Raw genomic sequence first — 23291 nt, 5'->3', positions numbered from 1 at the left:
AGCTTAGTAGCCCTCCTTGATTTATTTTTTTTTAGGAAGTTTTTAGTGAATGCCTATATGGGCCAAGTGCCTAAGTTACATCTGTGGGCAGCAAATTCCATATTTACTTTTCACAGCCACCTCCAGATCTTCTCTCCCAGGGCCATGATTGGAATTTCATTGGGTTCTGGCACAAAGCAGTGGTGCCCCAGTACATTGTAGGGATAGGCTGTCCCAGCCAAAGTAGCAATGTCCTCTCTTGTTCTCTCTTCCTCTTCTCCCACTAAGTCACTCAGCCCTAAACCAGGTTTGTTCCAGTTTCCTCTACTACATGTGCATCAACCTCCTTTCAGCTCCAGAGAAGACAGGACCACCTTCCCAAGAAGGTAAGATACTGTGGTTTGACCACTCATGAGGTCCATGGTGGTCTTTTAGTGTCTGGATGCCTTGTTGATTGGCTGGGTAGTGAGTCAGTACAGTAATAAGAAACCTTTGCTTGAAGCTGCCCAGAGGAACCATGGAATCCTGGAATGATGGAACTGTAGGCTGCTTTCCTAGCTTCCAGGAAACAGTGGAATCCAAGCCCCTGGGACCTTTAGACTTTAAGGATTGAGAAGGACCTGAAAGTTCATCAAGTCCAGTTCCTCCCCGTGACCAACTTCTCTGCCTCGTCCTTTGCACTAGGCCTCTTGCTCTCTGCCTGTTACCTCCAGAGACCTTTGCTCAAAACATCTTGAACAGTCTGTTTCATTTCTTTGTGCCTTCATTCAAGAAATATTTCTTGAGCATCTACTGTGTGCCAGACTCTATTCCAGGAGCTGGTAATAGGGATACAAAGTCCTGTTCTAATGGAGTAGGAGAGGCAGACAATAGACACACAGATGTAATGTCAGGGGTGGATAGGTGCTATGAAAAAAAAAAAAGCTGGGTGACGGGATAGAGGGATGGAAGGAGGGGGTACATATCAGATAGGGTTTTCATGAGAAGGTGAGGAGGTGGCATGTTAGCAGAGGTCTGAGTGGGGTGAAGGAATCCCATGCACCATCTAGACAAGGGGAGCAGCTGATGCAGGGCTGAGAGCTGGAGGTGTTTCCTTTTGTTGAGCATCAGTTGAGCTTTTGCAGCATGTCGGGGAAGGCCTAGGTGCAGCTGTGGGTACAGTGATAATTACGATATGTTCTCTGCCCTAAGGAGTTCCTCTATCCTAGACTTCTCCCTCTTGCTATAACGTAAAACAATTTAATCATTGTTTTATTCATTCGTTCAGCAAATATTGTGCCTTCTTTGTGGGGGAGATTTGCTGCTGGTTGTGTTTCCTCTTTTTACATTTATGAAGATTGTGTCTTCTCCCCCTGACTTCCCAAACCGCTCTTTATCCTTTGTCTTTCTCAGACACTGTGCTGAGAGAGACAGAAGCACAGGTGAGCATTTTCACTCCTTCCAACATGGCTTGGCTCCTAGTTCTCTCACTGTACCAACCACTCCTCTTTGCGTGGTGTCCAGCTCTCTGCCTATTCAAGTGTATTCTGGCCTGCACAGAGAATAGCATGACGACTCCTGCCACGGTGGCAGCCGCATCACAGCAGCCTCTTGTGCTCATCAGTACCAGCCCACTGCTGCTGGCAGCTCCCTCTCCTGTCGGAATAGGAGGGGCCCCACATGTCTGCCCCCTCAGACCCTGAGATCTTGTCATGTCTCAGAGCATTAGGAAGAGCAGCCGACCTTACTTACATGTAGACTGCTTCTTGCTTTTATATATCAGGAGAAAGGGCAGGTGGATGTGTGAGGCCCAAGGATATTAGTTTTGTTATTGTCACAATGATCATAGTGTGCTTTGGTAGAAAAATCACTAAACTTAGAATTAGGAAACCTGACCTGACTCTGCTGCCACATCGCAGTGGGACATTCTCCATCTCACCTTCCACTTGGCCGTAGGCCCACTGCACCCTTTCATCTGACCTCTAACTTGGCCCCCTGACTTCAATCTCTCATCCCCCAACCAGTCTTCACCGACTGCTAGAGGATCTATCTCAAAATCAAGTCTTAACATCTCAACTCCCCTGGTCTTCAGCCATCATCTGCAAACATCAGTCCGTGGGGCATTGTCTGACAGTGATGGAGTTTTCTCTGGTCTGTGGTGAAGTTTGGAAAGTAAGGGTAATGTAGTGAATTTTCCATAAAGTTGACTTTATTCAAAATGTAGGCTCTGAGATCCTTTTGTATTCTTTTCGTATTCTAATGCTCTTTCTTTTAAGAAACAGAGGTTTCATAAGAAATTTAGGAATCTGCTCCCAGGATAAAATCCAAATTCCATATTCATTTTTCAAGGCCTTTCACGGTCTAGCTACAAATTACATCACACAGTTCCCAAACCCCTGACACTCCACATCTATTCACTCATGGTCCAGTCACACTGAACCCCTCGCTGCCCCCTAAACATGACGTCCTCTTATGCTTCCAGGCTACTGAACACCTTGCTTCCTGGTTCAGGGAGTCTCTCCTCTTTGAGCTTGCCCTCCCCATCACAGGTGGCATGGGTCACTCTCTTATTGAACATGGCAGTGATTACGTCCTGCAATTATCTGTCTCATTATCTGTTTTTTCCGCACCAGCTGCCAGCTACTGGAGATAGGGCCTGTGTCTCACAGCCTGGTCTAGAGTAGCCACTCAGTGGACATTGTCAAGTGAACAAATGTATCCATGTCCTTCCACGTGTTACCTTTAGTCTCTCCTGGTAGAGAGGAAGAGGAGACTGATTTCCTTTTATCCCGCATGTATCCTTGCTACCCTATGCAGAACTCTGTATGTAGTAGACACTCATGTGCTCATTACCGGCTCTCCTGTGTCCTTTGTGTGATTTTCTCCTGCTTGTTCCCTCCCCAGAACTCTCTGCAGTGTCTGAGCTCCTGCAGCATGGGCTGCCCCAGATAAGCAGCAGGAGCCCTGAAAGCCTTGCTCTCCTGTCGGATCGCCAGAATGTGGAGGGAGCTGCTCGCCAGAGACAGTACTGCATCCTGCTCCTCTTCTACCTGGCCTACCTTCACGAGGACAGGTCAGTGCCTGGAACGGGTGGCTGACAGTTGGTTCTGGAACCTACATCTGTAGCCAAGTTCATTCAGTTCAATAAATATTTACAGAAGCATCCTCTTCAAGCCTGGTGTGGGGCACTGAGGACACAGAGATAAGTGAGAAATGGCTTGTATTCCTGAGGGGCTCACATTTTGGAGAGGGGTTAAGACAGGTGGGTAGTCTCAGTAGTGAGAGACAGAGGCCTAGAATGCTAATGAGAATTCACTGATATCCCTGAGGGTGTTGTTTGTGCACCAAAAAAAAAAAAAAAAGTCAGTGGTTTGCTTTGGTTTTAAGAATTACCATGCAATTTATTAAAATTTAAAATCAAAGGACTATTTTTTATTAAGCTTTTAAAAAAGTAATTTATTGAGGTAAAATTTACATAACTAAATTAACCAATTTAAAGTGAACAATTCAGTGGCATTTAGTATATTCACAGTGTTGTGCAGCCATCATCTCTATCTAGTTCTAAAACATTTCCATCACTCCAAAGTAAAACCTCTTATCCATTAAGCAGTCACCCCCTGTTCCTTCTGCTCAGCTCCTGGCAACCAACAGTCTGTGTTCTGTCTCTATGGATTTATCTGTTCTGAACATTTCTTATAGATGTGGTCATAAGTATGTGACCTTTTGTGCCTGGCTTCTTCCACTTAGCATAATGTTTTCAATACTTATCCAGTGAGCATGATGTTTGTAGCGTGCATTGGTACTTCATTCTTTTTTATGGCTGAATAATATACCGTTGTATGTATTCACCGCAATTTGTTTGTTCCTTCATCCATTGCTGGGCATTTGGGCTGTTTCTTTTGGCTATTGTGAAGAGTAATGCTGTGAATATGTGTATACATGTATTTGTTTGAGTACTTGTTTTTCTCTTCCTTTTCTGTATGTAGCAGGTGTAGAATTGAGGAGTCATATGGCAATACGTTTAACATTTTGAGGACCTTCCAAACTGTTTTCCAGAGTAGCTGCAATCCTACCAGCAATATTTGAGGGTTCCGGTTGCTCCATATCTTTGTTAACACTTGTCCATCTTTTTGATTGTAGCCATCCTAGCGGTTATGAAGTGGTTTTTGCATTGTAGTTTTGGTTAGCATTTCCCTAATGACTAATGATTTTGAGCATCTTTTCATATGTTTCTTGGCCATTTGTATGCCTTCTTTGGAGAAATTCAGATCTTTTGCCCATTTTTTAACTGAGTTATAAGAGTTCTTTGTATGTTCTGGATACAAGTTCCTTATTAGATACATGATTTGCAGTTTTTTTCTCCCATTCTGTTAGTTGTCTTTTCACTTTCTTGATGATATCCTTTGAAGCACAAAGTTTTAAATTTTTATTAAATCTAATTAAAAAAATTTGGTGGGGGAAGTGAAATCTGGTTTTTGTGTTGTCATTTATGCTTTTGGTGTTGATTCTAAGAAACCATTTTCTAACCAAAAGTCATGAAGATTTACTCCTGTATTTTCTTCTATAGTTATTTTCTTTCACAATTTTAGCTCTTACATATAGGTTTATAATACATTTTAAGTTAACTTTTATGATGGTGTGAGGTAGGTGTCCAACTTCTATTTTTTTGCATGTGGCTTATACAGTTGTTCCAGCACCACTTGTTGAAAAGATTATTTTTCCCCTTTTGAATTGTCTTGACACCCTCATTGAACATCTCTTGACCTATGTGATTCTTTAAAAGTTTTTTTCTTATTTTAAAACTCATGCTTATTGTAAAAAATCAAGAAAAATGATTAGCTATAAAGTTAAATTACTTCCCCATACACCTGCCAGAGTTAACTACTATTACATACCCTCCATGAACTCTTATGTGTGTTAGAAAACGCAAATATACTTCTTTCTTTTAATATACAGAATGGGATATAATATAAGGTCTTGAACTTGCTTTATAACTTAACAATATATCTTGGACATCTTTCCTTGCTACTACATGTTTTAATAGGTCTACCTTATTCTTTTGGTAGCATGATATTTATATTATGGCTATTGTCCATTTTCTTTTTAGTTTTTAAATAAACATTTTCTTTTGGAGTAATTTTAGATTTACAGAAAAGTTACAGAGAATACAGAATTCCCTTATACTCCTCACCCATTTTCTCCCAATACTAACATAACTGTGGTACATTTATCAAACTAAGACAGCAATGTTGGCACATTACTATTTTTTCCAATTTTTTAAATTGTATAATACACAAACATAAAATTTGCCATCTTAACTCTTTTTAGTGTACAATTCAGTAGTATTAAATACATTCATAATGTTGTGCCACCATCACCTACTCCAGAACTCTTTTCATCTTGAAAAACTGAGACTCTATACCCATTAAACAGTAACTCCATTCCCCACTGCCCCCAGCCCCTGGAAAACACCATTTTACTTTCTGTTCCTATGATTTTTGACTATGCTAAGTACTAATTATAGTAGAATCATACAGTATTTGTCTTTTTGTGACTGGCTTATTTCACTTAGCATAATGTCTTAAGATTCATCCAAGCTATAGCATATGTCATAATTTCCTTCCTTTTTTTTGCACTGAATAACATTCCATTGTATATGTATATACCACCTTTTGTTTATTCATTAATCTGTTGATAGACACTTACGTTGCTTCCTCTTTTTATCTATTGTCAATAATGCTGTTGTGAACATGGGTATACAAATATCTCTTTGAGTCCCTGCTTTCAATTATTTTGAGTATATACCCAAAAGTGGAACTGCCAGATCATCTGGTGGTTCTATTTTTAATTTTTTGAGGAGATGTCATGCTGTTTTCCACAGTGGCTATACCATTTTACAATCTCACCGACACTGCACAAGGGTCCCAATTTCTCACATCTTCTCCAATACTAATTATTTTTTGTTTTTGTTTTTGTTTTGATAGTAACCATCCTAATGGATGTGAGGTTGTTATCTCATAGTTTTGATTTGTATTTCCCTGATGATTAGTAATATTGAGCATGTTTTCATGTGCTTATTGGCCATTTGTATATCTTCTTTGGAGAAATTTCTATTCAAATCTTTTGCCCATTTTTGAATCAGATTGTTTAAACTTTTTTGTTGTTGAGTTTTAGCAGTTCTTTATATAGTCTGGATATTAATTCTTTATTAGATATATGAATTGCAAGTAATTTCTCCCATTCTGTAGGTTGCCCTTTTACTCTATTGATGGTATCTTTTGATGCACAAAATTTTAAAACTCACAAAGTCCAGTTTGTTTATTTTTCCTTTTATTGCCTATGCCTTTGGTGTCATAACCAAGAATTCATTGCCAAGTTCAATGTCATGAAAGTTTTGCCTTATGTTTTTTCTAAAAATTTTATAGTTTTAGGTCTTACATTTAAGTGTGGATCCATTTGGGGCTAGTTTTTTTTTATATTGCGTTAGGTAAGAGTCTAACTTCATTCTATTGCTTGTGGAAATCTGTTTTTCCCTGCACCACTTGTTGAAAAGACTGTCCTTTCCCCATTGAATGGTCTTGGCACCCTTTTTGGAAATCATTTGACAATGTATGTGAAGGTACAAAACTATTAACTAAGCTTTATTCAGATTTCACAGTTTTTCCTCTACTTACTGTCCCTTTCCTGTTCTAGGACACAGTTCAGGATACCACATTGCATTTAGTATTACCTATTTAAAAATGTTTAATTTTGGGGGGTATTAATCTGATAGGTGAGACATACCCATGGTAGAAAATTTAAAAGATATAAGGGGTATATAGTGAAGTCAGTCTCCTCCTCATTCCCATCTCCCTTGCATGTACAGGTATAGACATCTCCTTCCCTCAGAAAGTAGCCCATTGAACACACAAATGTTTAATGATAAATACGAGAAGCGTGGACTGGCTGCCAAAGCAGGGCCTCCTGAACCCCAGAAGCAGCAGCCTTCTCTTTAACACTGCTGACCCAGCTGCTTGGTGCTTTACCTTCTAGGTGTGAATGAGGAGTCTCTGGCCTCTAACAGAGCCTTGCACAAGGCATAGAACTATATGCTGTGTGTGTGTGTGACAATGCTTTGTTAGGTATATACAGCCTACTCTTTTGCAGTGTGTCATTAGGTTTTGAACATGCTGGGACAGAAGGACAGTGGTTGAGGGAGGATGTGGCAGGGCAAGACAGCCATCTCTGCCTTTTTCACTCATATTCTCCTTGGTCGACAGGTTTGTCTCTGAGGCGGAGTTATTCGTGGCTGTGCAAAGCTTCTTCCTGTCTCTGCAGGACCAGGGTGAATGCCCTCCACTGGTGGTCTTCAGAGCTTCCATCTATCTACTTGCAATCTGCCAGGACAAAGATGGTGCACTAGATGAGGTATGGACCAAAATGCCTGGGGCTTTTCTTCCTTCTCCTGCATCTCTTTGCATCACAGTTCCTTGGGAGACTATGATGATGTATGTATAGAGAGGATGGGTGGCAGAGAGAGAGAGTGTGTGTTAGGTGAGTGGAGGGAGATAGAGTGCTGTTATATACAGAGCCCATGTAACTTAACCAACTTTCTCAACAGTCCTGAGAGGCAGAGATTATTTCCATTTTATAGATAAGAAAATCAAGACTTAGGTTAGGACTTTCTACGTGGAGCAGTGGTTAAGAATCCATCTGCCAATGCAGGGGACATGGGTTTGATCCCTGCTCCAGGAAGATTTCACATGCCACGGAGCAACTAAGCTGTTGAGCCACAACTATTGAGCCTGTGTGGTGCAGCTACTGAAGCCCACGCGCTTGGAGCCCGTGCTCCGCAACAAGAGAAACTACTGCAGTGAGGAGCCTGCACACCACAATGAAGAGTAGCCCCCGCTTGCAACTAGAGAAAGCCCGTGTGAGCATCGAAGACCCAATGCAGCCAATAAAAAAAAAAAAAAAGACTTAGGTTAAAGTAAATTTTGCTAGGTCACACAGTTATTTGATGGGGGAACCAGGACTCCAGCTCAGACTTGAGCAACTCCCAAGGCTCTTTCCTTAGTACCACCACTGGTTTATGCAGGAAGAGAGAGGTGTGAGGTATCTCCAGGTAACAGTTTATCACACAAAGTGTGTTGCCAGGATCCAAATGATTATTAACCAGGCCGATCTTGGATTGCTTTGATGGTGGTTACATGTTACAAGTTTTCTCTCTCCAGCTTCTTTATAAACCCTCAGGGGTGGAGGACTATGTCTGATTCATCAGTGGCTCTCTCACCTTTTCCACTGAAAATTGCTTTTATTTCTTAGATGTAGATTCTTCAACCTCAATTTAAGGATTCTCTTCCTTCACTGACTATTAATTTTGCCTTTTTAAATTACTGTTGGGGCAAACGTGACATGAGCAGACCTGGTTTAATTTGAATGGAAGCAGGAAAGTGTAGTAGAAGTGTAAGGGTTCTCAAGTAAGACAGATGTAGGTATATAATGTCCCATTGTCTCTCTTTTTGTCATATTAGCAGCCACTGGTGATCATTGCCTAGATCCTTTAATTCATTAGAGATTGAAAAATATAATACCCTAATTCTGTCATTCTCTCTTTGTTTATTAACTGGACTATTTGTATAAAAAGAAACTTCTGTCATCAACTGTTCAGTTACTCTGAATGGTAGATTGTATAGGAAGCACAGGGTGAATGTTTGATTCTTTCCCTTTAATTACCAGTTTTCAGAAAAAAAATGAGTTGCTTGCCTAGCATTCTATAAAAGTGACCAAAGAGATTTTTTTTTGTATCATTATGAGCTCATGGATTTAAAAATATTTGATGGTTTCAATCCATTATAATTATTATCCTTTTGAGAATCAAATTGTCCTATCTTTGGCCAGTGGGCACCTATTCAAGGTAGCTTCTAAGTCCTTTTGACACGACCTAAGTAGTCTGACAGAATTTGAATTTTCTAGTATCACAAGATGCTTCAGGCTTTCCTTCTCTCCCGTCCTGTCTTGATCCTACCCAGTTAGGCTTTCACTCTTACCATATCCCTGAAAATGGAGTTGTCAAAGTCACCAATAACAGATACATGGCTAAGGCCAATAGTCAATATCTTAGTCATCATCTTACTTTACTTGATCTATCAACATTTCTTTTCTTTGAAATGCTGTTTTTACTTGGCATCTAGAATACCATGTAAGAAAAAAAAAATGAAACAAATAGAATACCATGTATTCCTGGTTTTCCTGCTGCTTCTCTGGCAGTTAAGTCTCAGTGTCTTTTGCTGATTCTCTTTTATTGCCTTGACCCCTAAGTGTTGTAGTACCCCAGTCTTTGACTGCTTTTCTTTTTTTCCTAAACTTAATGCTTTAATGATCTCATACAGTCTCATGGTTTAATTCATGGCTGGATTAAACAAGGTCATTCTGGCCACTAGGATAATAGAACAGAGGAGTACAAGGTTGAGAGTGTAGAAACTAGTTAGGAGGCTATAGCAATAATGTGGGCAAGAGATAGTGGAGTAGGTGGTAAAAAGTGTCAGCTTCTGGATGTATTTTGAAGTCGGTGCCATAGGATCTCTTGATGGACCAGTGTGAAATATGAGAAGAAGAGAAAGTAAAAGGATGTTTCCAAAGATTTTGGTTCTCATGAGAGTCAAAGAATTGTTGGATTGAAATACTAGAGGAAAGATAGGAGGGGTGGTAGTAAAATGGGATGCTTGAAATTGGGATTTTGGGGGAGGGTACAATTCTTCGTAATGACACGGTCCAGATGCATGACCGTGGGAGTGAATGGCTGAGGCACCTAGAGGAGATTAGAAGGAGGAAGTAAGAGAATTTAGAGGCCAAAGTTTTCGAACTAAGGAAGTAGGAGTGAAAATAGCCTCCCTTGAGAGACTGTAGGCAAAACAGGTTTTTGGAAGAGAATCAAAGCAGCAAGGTGAAGGGAATATTCAAACAGGTACAGGACATAGGGAATTTAAAAAAAAATTTATTTATTTACATTGGCTGTGTTGGGTCTCCATTGCTGCATGCAGGGGCTGTTCTTCGTTGCAGTGGGTGGGCTTCTTATTGCGGTGGCTTTTCTTATTGTGGAGCACAGGCTGTAGGTGAATGGGCTTTAGTAGTTGTGGTGCATGGGTTTAGTTGCCCCACGGCATGTGGGATCTTCCTGGACTAAGGCTCAAACCCGTGTCCCTTGCATTGGCAGGGGGATTCTTAACCACTGCGCCACCAAGGAAGTCCCAGCCCATAGGGAATTTGCTGATAACTGTGAGTGAGTTTTAGAGGGCACTGTGGAAGGATTTTGGAGCTGTGTAAGAGTGGGAGATGGGATCAGAAGAGGGCATGTCCTGAGCCATATGGGGTGACCTGAAATTTCTGGGTTTTCTGAGGTGACATGTAAACAGGGGAAAAGGACAAAATGGGAATAGTCTTGATAGCTTCAAGACTAATAATGGTGGCAAGACTGGTTCTTGGCGGCCCTCTCTTCCCATCTACCAGTGGTGGTGTGGAGACTTGGAAGGTAGCTTATGGAGGAGCTCCAGGCTTCCACTCTTAGATATGAATCCATAAATGATGTATAACATTGTTTTGTATTTTTAAAATTCTCATATAAATATATAAATGGCAACATATAGTCACAGCTTGATTTTTTTACTTCACTTTTATTTTTCTATTTTTTATTAGTCCAGGTTTTTTTTAATTGTGGTAAAATATGCAAACATAGAATTTACTATCTTAACCATTTTTAGTGTACAGTTCAGTGGTATTAAGTAGATTAATATTGTTGTGCAACCGTCACCACCATCTATCTCCAGAAACCTTTTCATCTTGCAAAACTGAAACTCTATACCTGTTAAACAATTACTCCCCTTTGTGAACTGACCAGTTGTCATGCACCAGGTGCCGTGTGGGTCCCTGTCAGGGTTGAGGTGAATCAAACAGACCCCCTGCCCTTAGTGGGGAACAGTTTGGCAAAAGAGACAGAAAGATCTCCTACAAGGCAGAGAACAGCTGCAGTGCTTTCCTGGAGCTGGAGGACTGTCGAGAGCTATGAAAGCACACAGGGCAAGAGGTTGTATCTGACTGTGGCATCAGGAGAGGAGAAGGAGATGGAGGTAGTGAAGGCAGAACTGAGAGTAGAACAAGATTTAAGATACAAAAGTGGGGAGTTACCCAGTCTATCCGTTCAAGGAAGGCAGCCTAGACTAGTGTGGCTTGGCTAGGTTATGTGGAAGACAGAGTGGAAAGAAGCTGGGAGGTAGACTTAAGTTTTTAATAACATGCTTGAAAAGGAAATTAAGAAAACAAGTCCATTTACAATAGCATTGAGAAATAAAATACATAGGAATAAATTTAACAAAAGAAGTGTGAGGGCTTGATCACTGAAAATCACAAAACATTACAGAATTTGAAGAATACCTAAATAAACAGAAAGACATCCTGTGTTCATGAATCAGAAGACTTAACAGCCAGTTATAAGATAAAGAAGTGTGGGGATGTAATGTACAACATGGTGGCTACAGCCAACAGTGTTGTTTTGTGCATTTGAAAGTTGCTAAGAAAGTAGATCTTAAAAGTTTTCATCACAAGGAAAAAACTTTTGTAATTATGTGAGGTGATGGATATTAACTAACTTATTGTGGTGATCATTTCCAATATATACATTTATCAGATCATTATGTTATACTCCTTAAACTTATACAATGTTATATGTCAATTATATTCAATAAAATTAGGAAAAAAGAAGACTTAATAGTGTTCAAATGGCAATACTCCCCAAACTGATCTATAGATTCAGCTTAATCTTGATCAAAATCCCTATTGCCTTCTCTTTTTTTGTCCAGAAATGGACAAACTGGTTCTAAAATTTATATGGAAATGCAAGGGACCCAAAATAGCCAAAACAATCTTGAAAAAGAACAAGGTTGGAGGACTCACACTTCTTGATTTCAAACTTATTACAAATATAGAGTAATCAAGACAGTGTGGTTCTGGTGTATGACTAGGATAGACATCCAGATCAATGGAATAGAATTGAGAGTCCAAAAATAAACCCGTATATTTTCATTTTTATTTTTTTAAGAACTTTTATTGAGATTTAATTGACATACAATAAACTGCATATATTTAAAGTGTACAATTTGATTTTTTTTTCTTATTAGTAATGTGTATATGGCAGTCCTGGTCTCCCAATTCATCCCCCCCCCCCAACTTTCCCGACCTGGTGTCCATATGTTTGTTCTCTACATCTGTGTCTCTATTTCTGCCTTGCAAACCGGTTGATCTGTAGCATTTTTCTATATTCCGCATATGTGTTAATATATTTGTTTTTCTCTTTCTGACTTCCTTCACTCTGTATAACAGTCTCTAGGTCCATCCATGTCTCTACACGTCCCAATTTCGTTCCTTTTTATGGCTGAGAAATATTCCATTATATATATGTACCACATCTTCTTTATCCACTCATCTGTTGATGGGCATTTAGGTTGCTTCCATGACCTGGCTATTGTAAATAGTGCTGCAATGAACATTGGGGTGTATGTCTTTTTGAATTATGGTTTACTCTGGGTATATGTCCAGGAGTGGGATTGCTGGGTCATATAAACCTGTATATTTTAAAAGGATGCCAAGACAATTCAGTGGGGAAAGAATAATCTTTTTAATAAATGGTGTTGGAATAGCTGGATATTCACAAATAACAGAATGAAGTTGGACCCTTACTCATACCATACACAAAAAATAAATCAAAATGGATCAAAAACCCAAATGAAGAGTCAAAACTATAAACTGTAAAATTCTTAGAATAACATATTAAGGAATTTGAGCTTTGTTTTATGTGCAATGGAAAGAGAGAGGTTTTTGAGGGTTAATAAGTGATTCAAAACACCTGCACTTTGCTTTCTTTGTGCCAGGCCCTACGCCAGGTGCACAGATTAATCTGCCGCAGTCCCTGCCCTCAAGCATCTCAAGTCTAGTGTAGGTAGATGAGTACATGCCAACAGTTACGATACACTGTGGTATCATTATAGAGCTGGGTTTCTCCGCCACGGCACTACTAACATTTTGCACAGTATAACTGTTGTCTGTGTGAGGCTGTCCTGTGCATTGTAGGATATTTAGTGGGATCCCTACTCTCTCCCTCTAGATGCCAGCAGCTCTCTCCCAATCAACACAATCAAAAAACGTCTCTAGACATTTAAAAATGTCCCCTGGGGAGCAAATTACGCCCCCAGTGGAGGACCACTGTTATAAGGTAAGCACAGTGAGGTTTTCTTTTCACTAGAGGGTGCTGGGATGAGCCAGTGAAGATATCCTGGAGCACTGAGGAGCCAGTACATTTTTCCCAGTTATGTCTTGGCTGTCTATGTTTGTTGGGGATTGGGGTCTCTTGAGTCCTCTGCAAGGTGTATTTAGCCCCTTTCTTCTTTGCCTCCAGGCTGTGGTCGGTGCCATCAGAAAATACCTAGAGGGCATCCTGGACCTGCATCTAGTCTACACCCACCACCCCCTCCTGCTCAGGTTATTCCTGTCGTACCCAGAGCTGATGAGTAGGTTTGGGCACCGTGTCCTGGAGCTTTGGTTCTCCTGGGAAGAGAGCATCTATGAGGAGCTGGATGATGTCCCTTCTGCGGGACAGCCCACGCTTCCCGCCAGCTTAGCAGCCCTGTTTCACATGCTCAGAAGCAGCCCTAGCATCCTGCTCATTTTGCTGGTAGGTGACGACTTGCTCATTTCTACATTCAGAGATGGTGGGCCCTCTCTCTGGCAGCTGGTTTACCGAGATCAGGAGGCACCTGCTTCTGCCTGCCTCTGGACTTATCACTATTTCCATGTGAGTAGGAGGTCCTTTCAGCTGACAGGTGCCTGGTTTCTGTAAGTCCATACCCTTTGCTAAGTCTGATGGAGGTCTGCTCGCTGAGAGATATGTGCCTCTCTAGTCCCCAGGGAATATACCTTTGAAATGCTGACCTCAGTCACTATTCCCTCTCACCTCCCTGCCTTCTCTTAAGCATATTCTGTTAACAAGGGTTTGATGTCATAGGGGACCCCTGGTGCATGTAGATGAAGATGTCCTATTGTAGAGGGACTCAGCCTCTTTTCTGCCATAATTCATAGGATAATGTTACATGTGCAATGCCCGTCCTTGGGCATACCCAGAATTTTTTTTGTCATGAGTTTATTGTATATTCCAATACTTTTTTTTATGAAGTAAGACATTCCTATAATTTCTATCAGGTATATCAGTTAGATAGGTAGGCTGCCTGTTGTCTGCAGTTGCTAACACACTGGCTTTAATTCCATCTTTTTTTCCCTCATTATTATAGAGATAAATGCTATAATTTTTATATTTTTAAAAAAGAAAATTATTTACACATTTGACAATTTGTATTTAGTGGCAGGTTCCAAACTGATTGACCACACTAGCATATGAGACACTCGGTTTAGAACCCCTGCCTCCTATCCCAGTTCACTTACTCAGCTCCCCCTTAATCCTGGAAGAATGATGCAATCCTTTAGAGAAGAGTGGGTGTTCTTTTGATATTCTTATCATCAGCAAACATGATTCCCTGACTTCATCAGAGTGATTGTGGTGGAAATAACACCTGCATGTTATATATCTCACGTCCTTAAGTACCTACATTTGTCCATATTCATACTCGCATGTACACAGTCCCCGCTCAGACTTAAATCTTCACCTTCTATCCCTGAGATCTGTCATCTTGTAAAATCACATGCATGTTGGCTCGATAGGGGCCCCATTCATGCTTTGGCTCAAATTCTTCCTTGGAAGAGGAAGAAAAGAGAAGAAGGAATGGGTTAAAAATAAACAATTAGTGCATGAGGAAAGAAGACAAGATGGGACACCAGTTAGAGCAGCAATGGACAGAGCGAAGATACTGGATTTTCTTTGCTAGATAAAGTATTCAGGGTCAGTTCCTCACACATAACAGTTACTTATAAACCTTTGCTGACTTGTTGAGTTAGGGGTCTGGACAGATCTAAGTCTCTCAAAAAAGAAAAATTCAGATCTTCTGAGAAAGATACTAATCATGGTATCTTATTTTTTTCTTTTTAAACAGATGAAGAAATAGGTTTAGAGAGATTTGCCCAAGGTCATAAGAGCTGAGATTAAAACCCAGATTTTGACTCCCTAATGTTCTTTCCAGTAAACTGAGCTAAATCTCAGAACAAGAAAGAAACCAGCCCTGATTCAGGTTTCATCTAATGGGAGAGCTGTTGGTTTGAGCACTAGTGATACAGGGAAGAATTAGACCTAGTCCCTGCCCCATGGGCCAGTGAGGGACTCAGACACAACAACTACTAACCACTGGAAGACTTGAAGGCTTCTCTGAGCTTTGGTTTCCTCACTTGTAAAATGGAGGTAACATGGGGGATAAATGAAAGAATATATAGGAACACTTGTGGTATGCTATACACAGTAGGCTATCATTCACTGATTATTGACTGACACTGAACCAGATAAAGAATGTTAATCTCAGAGAGGCTTATTGAATTGCCAAGGTCATATAGCTAATAAAAAAGATCATGACCATGACTGGAGCCTAACTTAATGAGTTTTTCACTAAATTAGATCCTAGAAATGTCAGTGGTAAGAAAGAATAGCAAGGAACAACTTTGTTGTCTGTTCATGTATATAATTCCTATCATTTCTCCCCAGCTTCTAGCTGCAGGAGGGGAAAGAGTCTAAAAATATGTGTTGGTGCCAATTTCTGTTTTTAATATGGGTAATTAACAGTTGAAAACAAAGCTGTTAATTGCCACTCTTATCAATGGGTGGTCTTTCATGTAGGTTGTTTGTATGTAAAAAACAATGATGTCACAGAAGCTCTGTTTGTTCCCTGCTTGGCCATGTCCCTCTGGTCGGTCCAGTCCCGGAGAGTCCTGGACAGCTCTGGACAGGAGAGACTTCAGAGTGGACCATGTTCCACCCAGAGCCTTCCCACTGACTCATATGGTGGGGAGCACAGCTTCCCCTGGCATTCACCACAGCTGCCAAATGCTAAGTAGCCCCTTTCCTTTTGCACTGTTAACATTTACTAACGCAGGTTTCTAAGAGACCAGCTTTGGCAGTCAGGCAGCCATGTGCCGGTGAAGGAGCAGGACTGGGAAACTGGTTTGGCCTTGGACCCTGTGACCTTGGGCAAATCACACCTCATCTGGGTTTCAGCCTCATACTCTGAAAAGTGAAAAGATTGATGGAAATGAACTGAGATTCCCTCTAGTCCTCTCATTCTGAGATCCTCTCCTTCCAGAGCTGTTTTCTGAGTCCCTACAAGGTAACAAAGATGAAGCCAACCTCATCCCTGCCCTTCATTAAATCATAGTGTAGTAGAATTTACAATGCTACTGCTTTCTTGATAGGCAAACTACTTAATCTGCCCTAGTTTGCTCATTTTAAAATTCTGGGTTTGCTCATTTTAAAAATCTTCCTACCTGGAAGAGTTATGAAGGTACAGGTAATGTATAAACAAACATATAACTACAGTTTAAACACAGCACAGTACCTGACATTTTCAGGCCCTAATTGAGCGATCGCTGTTGATATTGTCAACAAAAATTAATCAGTGGTCAATCTAAGAAAGAAATGGAGAATTTTATTTGAGCCAACCTGAGGATTATAACCTAGGAGACAGTCTTTCAGAAAGCTCTGAGGGGAATTTCCTGGCGGGCCAGTGGTTAGGACTCTGTGCTTCCACTGCAGGGGGAACAAGTTCCATCCCTGGTCTGGGAACTGAGTGCTGTGGCAAAAAAAAAAAAAAAAAAAAAGGAGAGAGAGAGAAAGTTCTGAGGACTGTTCTGCCTGTAAGAGGTAGAGGTCAAAGCACACTGATAAGTTTTTGAGACAAATGGTTAAATGACATTTATTGACAGTTTACACAATCCAGATCTACCTGTACAAAGCAAGCAGTGGGTCATAGGTCATCATGACTCCTTACGAGATTAAGAAGGAAGTTATCTCCTGAGGAATTGTGAGTTGTGACCCTTGACAAGATTAAGAAAGAATGTTGTCTCCTAAGGACATCTGGTTAATGCAGGTGCACAATATATGCTAAAGGGGAGAAGGAGGCCCAAACGAGCAAAGGAATATTTTATGTTTAAATTTTTCTCATCTTGCTATATAAAATAGGAATTCATCAATATATGAACTTATCAAAATATGAATTCATCAATATTATAGTTGTTTCTCTGGCAGCTGTGGAGGTTTTTAAAGAGCCAAGCCCAGATGCCCCGTGCTACCCAGTGATCAGCACATCTGGATTTGTCTGGCCAGTTGCCCTGTAATCATGTCTCTCTGTGTGTCAGGAGCTGTCTTCCCTGGAAAGGGGGTCTGTGTGTGGCCTTGGTTTCACGGCACGCAGCCCTAACTGGCCTGTCCAAAGGAATTGACTTGTTTGAGCTGAAAGGTGCCAGGAGCTATCAGTGGGATGGCCTCTGGTGTAGCTTCTGCTGGCTTTGTCTTTAACATATACTCATTAAAATAACCGAAAGCAAATAAAAAGCAATGTTCTTTCCCACCTTCTGAAACCAAGGCCTTTACACCTTGGGGTAGAAATAGCCAGATGTCATGGCAGAGATGGGGCCTGATCTGGTTCTTGCTTCCCTTCCTGTGCCCTGAATCTGTCCTAACCCATCCTCTCCCTGCCCTGTGACATCTCCATCCCCTGCCTACTTCTCCTTTAAGGCACACTCAGGCCCCCTGTTCTGAAATAACCTCTTCTTGACCCTCTAATTCCATTTGCAAGAGAGAGGCATCCTGGAAAGTAGGAAGAGCTTTGGACTCGGAGTCAGGAGACCCACATTCACATCCTAACTATGCCACTTACTAGCTTACGTGAACTTTGGCACATCACACAATCTCTCTGAGCCTCTGTTTTCTCCTATTTAGGATAGACTTACTTGATAGGGTGATTCATGGTAGGTGCTGAGTGAGTGCCCCCTTCCCTAGGTTCTGTGACACCATCATTTGGGGCCCTTCCCCAGCCCCTCTCTTCTTCACTGTCCACCTGTCCCCAACCATAATGCCCTCTGAGCTCTTGTTTCCTTCTCTCCTGCTCAGGACCTCATCTATTCCAGTCCAGTGCACACAGCCCGCAAGGTATTAATCATCCTGAGGACCTTTTTGAAGAGGAATGAGGATGTCCAAGTGGGCGGTCTCATCCGAGGCCACTTCCTGCTGATCCTACAGCATCTGCTGGTGGAACATGGGTCCTCCCCCTCAGGAGGTCAGTCTGCAGCTGCTGGGGCACATCTTGACCTGCAGGTCAGACAGGAGTGGGCATCTCTGCCCTGATGAGGTCTGCTATAGGAGAGAGAGTCAGAGTTTTCTCTGCAAAAGAAAAGTCAGGCCAGTGGGGCATCAAAGTAAACTCTGTCTCCTTCCTCTCATTGGAGAGTGGGTGCTCAGCACATGTGGCGGGGGGCGGGGGGGGGTGTGGTTCAAGTGCGTTTGTGTTTAATGTCTGCATGGGTGTGTTTGATGTGTGCATGCTTGTCCCCCCCCCCGCGCAGCAAGTGCTCTGAGCTGTTTGTCACAAGAATGGCAGCCCCCAGTTGGGAAGAAAAAAGCGGTAAATATTGGGGAGGGCAGGGAGGCTGCAGCAGCCAGCAGGGGCTACGGAAGAGGTGGATCTGTGATGTATTGGAAGCTCCTGGTGAGATCCAAAAGGATGGTTTCCAAATCTGGAATGGGACTCCCTGGAGTCAAGGAAGCTTGATATTTGGTACAGTATGAAGACACTGAAAGAATGGGACTGCTCTGTTTTTTCCTACTCTTAGAAAGTTGAACTTTTAAATTAATTTTCCAGGTAATTAAGATGAAGTGAGTAGAGAGCTGTGCCTTACTTGGTCCAGTTCTGATTGAGGACAGGGTTTGGAGGTATGTTTAAGGGTATCTGGAAGAGCTGAGTTATTCCTTTTCAGGGAAGAATAAGCCACAACTAACTGATAATAGTGTTAAACGGCCATGAGCTTTCTTGAAAACACATAGTGGAAAGACTGTGAGCACTGGACTCAGATTTGGGTTCAAGTCCCGGCCCTGCACTGGCTATGGGACCACTCAGCCTCTCTGGGCCTCAGTTTTCTTAACTGCGAAATAGGAATAACAATCCCTGCTTCACATGATTTTTAAGAGGATTAAGTGAAATAATGAGATCCTGGTACCCAACCCAGAGTTGGCACTCAGTACATCAGTTGTCCCTCTTCCAAATGAAGAAAGGAGACAGGAAATAGGGGTAAATCCCAACAAACTATTTACCTTTGGTGTGTGGGGAGTGCCTGTCTGACCTTAGGGTGATCTGATGGTCAGTCCCCCTGACATGCCCTCCTTGTTCCTCACAGCCTCTGGGAACCTGCCTTTGCTGCTGAGCCTCCTCTCTTTAGTGCAGCTGAGGAACGAGTCAGAGCAAGAACTGGACAGCATGGCCATGAAGCTGCTTCACCAAGGTGCCCTGGCTGCTTGGGACAGGGCCTGAGGGCCTGGGGCTGGGCGTGCTGTGTGCGCGCTCTCAGTAGCGCTAGCCTTGCTTTCTTCCACCCTTTCATCTTTTTGGAAGAAGCTAGTGGGGCAGTCTACTCCTGTGGGCTTGTGTTTTTTTGTTTTTTTGTTTTTTGTTTTTTTGGTTTTGTGTTTTAGCAGAGAAAGGTTTATTGCAGGGCCATGCAAGAAGAACAGGGACTCATGCCCCCCTAAACCCCAAACTCCCCGAAGGGTTTCAGCAAAGTATTTTTAAAGGCAGAGTGAGGGAGGAGGGTTGCAGGGTATGCATTCATAGTGCATAGTTCTCTGATTAGTTGATCTCCTGTAGGCTTCTTGATAAAGGACCTTACAGATCTTTCTCTGCTTGTTCTCTGGGAATGTTTGGAAAACTGAAAAAAAAAAAAAAATCATGGTGACAAGCTTCAGAATCAGGAATACTTGGGTTTTGTTCTCGGCTTAGTCACTAGCTACGCAACCTTGGGCAATTACCTAGCCTCTATGAGCCTTTGGTCCCTCATAGGTAAAATAATAGTGCCTACCTGATTTAGGGTTGATGTAAGGAACAATCGTAGATGTAGAATGCCACAGGGTACTTGGCACACAGTAGGCCTTCAGTGGGTACAATCCATGTATCTTCATTTTTCCTGGCATAAGCTCAATTCTCCACCCCGCCACAGCTGACTCAGGATCTGATGATTCAGTTCACAGTCCTCTAGGCTTCTGTTCTACCCACACTCCAAACCTCGTTAGAAGCTTTTATTGCTCATGAATGCACCCAGTAGTTCATGGGCAGCATCCTCAGGAAGATTTGTTGAGGAAAGGTTGAAATTAATAGGACAAAATGGTGTGTCTTCAGTATCCGTGGACAGTCAATGTCCTCTGGCCACAGGTGAGGATAGTTTTTTCCGTGGCTGGAGCCCAGGCCGCCTCATGAGATCAGTGTCCAACTCGAAAAGAGCCTCCAGGCCTGGCCTGGTGCTGGTCATCGCCTGCCTGTCTTATCAGGTCAAGGGTGACACTCAGCTGGGAGGGAGGTCTGTGTGTGACAAAAACAGCCATCAAAAGGGTCTCTAGGGAATTCCCTGGGAGTCAAGCAGTTAAGACTCTGTGCTTCCACTGCAGGGGGCATGGCTTTGATCCCTGGTCAGTGTACTAAGATCCCACAAGCCAGGTAGTGCGGCCAAATAAGTAAATGAAAGGCCTCTCACAGGGAAAAATAACAGACTGAAACATACACATGATGCGAATATACATTTACATATAACCCCTGAGTACTTTTATTTGAGAGCACTGAGGGTAGAGGACTGTAGTTCAGGGGTGAGGGTATGGTTGGGGGTGCCTGCTTGTCTGGTTTATCACAAGCCAAGTAAGGCCAAGTGTTCTGTGGCTGTGAAAAAGGTGAATGGAGATTTAGGTAAGTTTCATATCTAGGGTGGTGGGGGGGCAGAAGGAGTGGTAATTCCCAGGAGGAAAGGGATGTGCTCTGTAGATGTCTACTCTACAGTGTAGTGACTGCTCTGATGAGGCAGGCAGAGCATGAGCAGGCATTTAGTCTTGCCTAGAGAGATTAAGGCTTCATGAGGGAGGCGTACTTTGAGCTGAATCTTGATTGCTGAAGAGGAGGAAAGGAGTTAGCCAGATGGAGGTGATGTGAGAGAGAGAATATAGCAAGTTTAGGGAACTGCACATTGATGGTTACAGAGCTCCCCTGTGAAGGCAGCGAGTGCCCTGTTGCTGAAAGTATTCAGAGACTGGATCTTCTTTCTGCTGAATGTGGCAACATGACCTCTACAGACTCTCCCGCCTGGAGTCTGTGCTGGCATGAGTGCTGTCATAGGGTGCCTTTTGACCACCTAAACGCATGCGGTCTGTTCTAACATGCAGCTCTGGGCTGCTTGCCTGATGTTTGTTCAGATGGAGGATGTGAATATGCCTTCGGGTTTGTCACTCTTTCTTTCCATTGGCTGTAATATCAGGGATGCTTAGTTTGTGCTTGGTCCCCGAGACTGACATCTGAAATTAGTTGAAGGCCACTAGCTGTAAGAAGCAGGTGCTGGTGTGTGTTCAAGCCATGGAGTGCTGAGCTTTGGGGCTCCTGGGGTCTCTCATCTCTTGCAGTGAGCAAGCTGTGTGGGAAATGCAGCCCCACTGACACGGACATTCTGCAGCCCTCCTTCAACTTCCTGTATTGGAGCCTTCATCAGACCACACTGGGCAGTCAGAAAAGAGGTGCTGGGGCCCAGGCTGGCATAGTGAAGAGGAAGGGTGCTGGGCGGTGTCTGTGGCCCTTGCTGCTCTCAGTTTTTCCATCTTAAAAAAAATATATAAGGATGTGTGTGGCTGGATTGGTTGGCCCTAAGGTCCTTTCTGGTTTCAATGACCTGTGGTTCTGAAATGAAGCTTAGAGGCTTAAGCCCATCCTTTTGTTCATTCACCATGTGTGTGTGAAGCACCCACTGGGTGCTAGCTAAGCACCACCTGCCCTGCCTGACCCTCTACAGCTGCTGCAGTGCTCCTGAGCAGCACGGCCCTAATAGAGCTTCTGGAGAAGATGCTGGCGCTCACCTGGGCTGAGGAGGGCTCTCCCAGGACCGAGCTCCTCTGCTCCGCCTGGCTGCTCACTGCCTCCTTCTCTGCCCAGCAGCATGATGGCAATCTACAGGTTAGTCTTTAACCCCTGTAGCTTTGAGGCACGGGTGGCACTCAAAGGAGTGGTAAAGATCCCACATCTGTGGCTTATTAGTTGTGTAACCTTGACAAGGTGTTTAACTCTTCGAGCTTCAGTTTCCTTGCCTACAAAACAGGGAAAAAGCATGCAAGGCTGCTGTCAAGTTAGTTTACATTAATCCATTTAGCACTCATGGATCTCCTACGTGCCAGGGTATTCTAGGCACAGAGGAATAAAAAATGAATACAGTGTATACCCCACACTTGGGGAACTTGTGTTGCAATCTTTAAGCAAAACCCTGAAGGATAAGACAATACCAAGCACAGACAGTGGGGAAGGGCTTTCCAGTCAAAGAGAATGATACGAGCACAGGCCTGAAGCTGCACCAATTTATGACTCAGTATATGTATCTGAAGAGCAGTGAGGTACTGCATGGCTGGAGTGTAGGGAGTGGACTGTCAGACTGGACAGGAAGGTAGAATCCAGCCTGTGACCTTGAAGTGGTGGGTGGCAAGCTGTGAAGTGCCATACATGTGTAAGCTGTCATGTGACAGTTCAAGAAGGTGATGCAGGGAATAGGAGAGCCAAGGACATGTCCACAGAGCACCCCTTTCCTCTCGGCCCCTCCCCCTTGGACGACCTTGTCATCCTAGTGCCCTGCGTGAGCTCCTCTGCGGGCTGCTTCACAGTCAGGTGTTTCCTCCCGAAGGCTGGCTGCTCCTGGTAGACAGAAACCAACTCCTAGCCTTTGAGGTATCCTCGCACTGCGCCCAGCTCTGTGCCAATCTAATAGCAGGCACACACTCATCTGTGTAGAAGTGAAGTGAGTTTTAAAGTTTGGCCTCAGGGTAAGCTATGGCACATCTAGCTATAGCAGATCCTCAGGTAGCTGCCAATGGGGTTGATTTGGAACAGGAACCTCTCCTGCTTTTCTATGTGAGGCTGTTGGGCCCACCCATACCCCTGCAGCCACATGCTTGGATGGAAGTCTGCACCTTGTCGTTTGTTCTGCCCTGGCCCTCAGCTCACACCTAGCCAGTTACCTAACTACCTCTACTGTAAGTCCTCCCCTCGGCCCTAGTTCAGGCCTGATCATTCATCATCAGCACTAGTGGGCCTATTCACAACCTACTGGCCCCTAGCCTCTCCCCTCCTCCGCCTCTCTTAGCCCCACGG

General features: G+C 43.0%; 1 protein-coding gene across 1 annotated transcript in view; it reads left to right on the top strand.

The window, feature by feature from the left end:
* Positions 1-23291, top strand: part of MEI1 (meiotic double-stranded break formation protein 1) — a 62845-nt gene that overhangs the window by 29833 nt on the left and 9721 nt on the right. The window contains exons 17-24 of the mRNA XM_057742299.1: positions 268-365; positions 2863-3031; positions 7218-7365; positions 13385-13660; positions 18029-18194; positions 19309-19413; positions 21566-21676; positions 21949-22109. Coding sequence (XP_057598282.1) covers positions 268-365; positions 2863-3031; positions 7218-7365; positions 13385-13660; positions 18029-18194; positions 19309-19413; positions 21566-21676; positions 21949-22109 — 1234 coding nt within the window. The remainder of the gene's footprint in view (positions 1-267; positions 366-2862; positions 3032-7217; positions 7366-13384; positions 13661-18028; positions 18195-19308; positions 19414-21565; positions 21677-21948; positions 22110-23291) is intronic.

The sequence above is a fragment of the Hippopotamus amphibius genome, chromosome 7 (genome assembly GCF_030028045.1).
Source record: "Hippopotamus amphibius kiboko isolate mHipAmp2 chromosome 7, mHipAmp2.hap2, whole genome shotgun sequence".
Classification (NCBI taxonomy): domain Eukaryota; kingdom Metazoa; phylum Chordata; class Mammalia; order Artiodactyla; family Hippopotamidae; genus Hippopotamus; species Hippopotamus amphibius.
The sequence above is the reverse complement of the archived record's forward strand: the minus strand, read 5'-3'. Positions and strand labels throughout refer to the sequence as shown.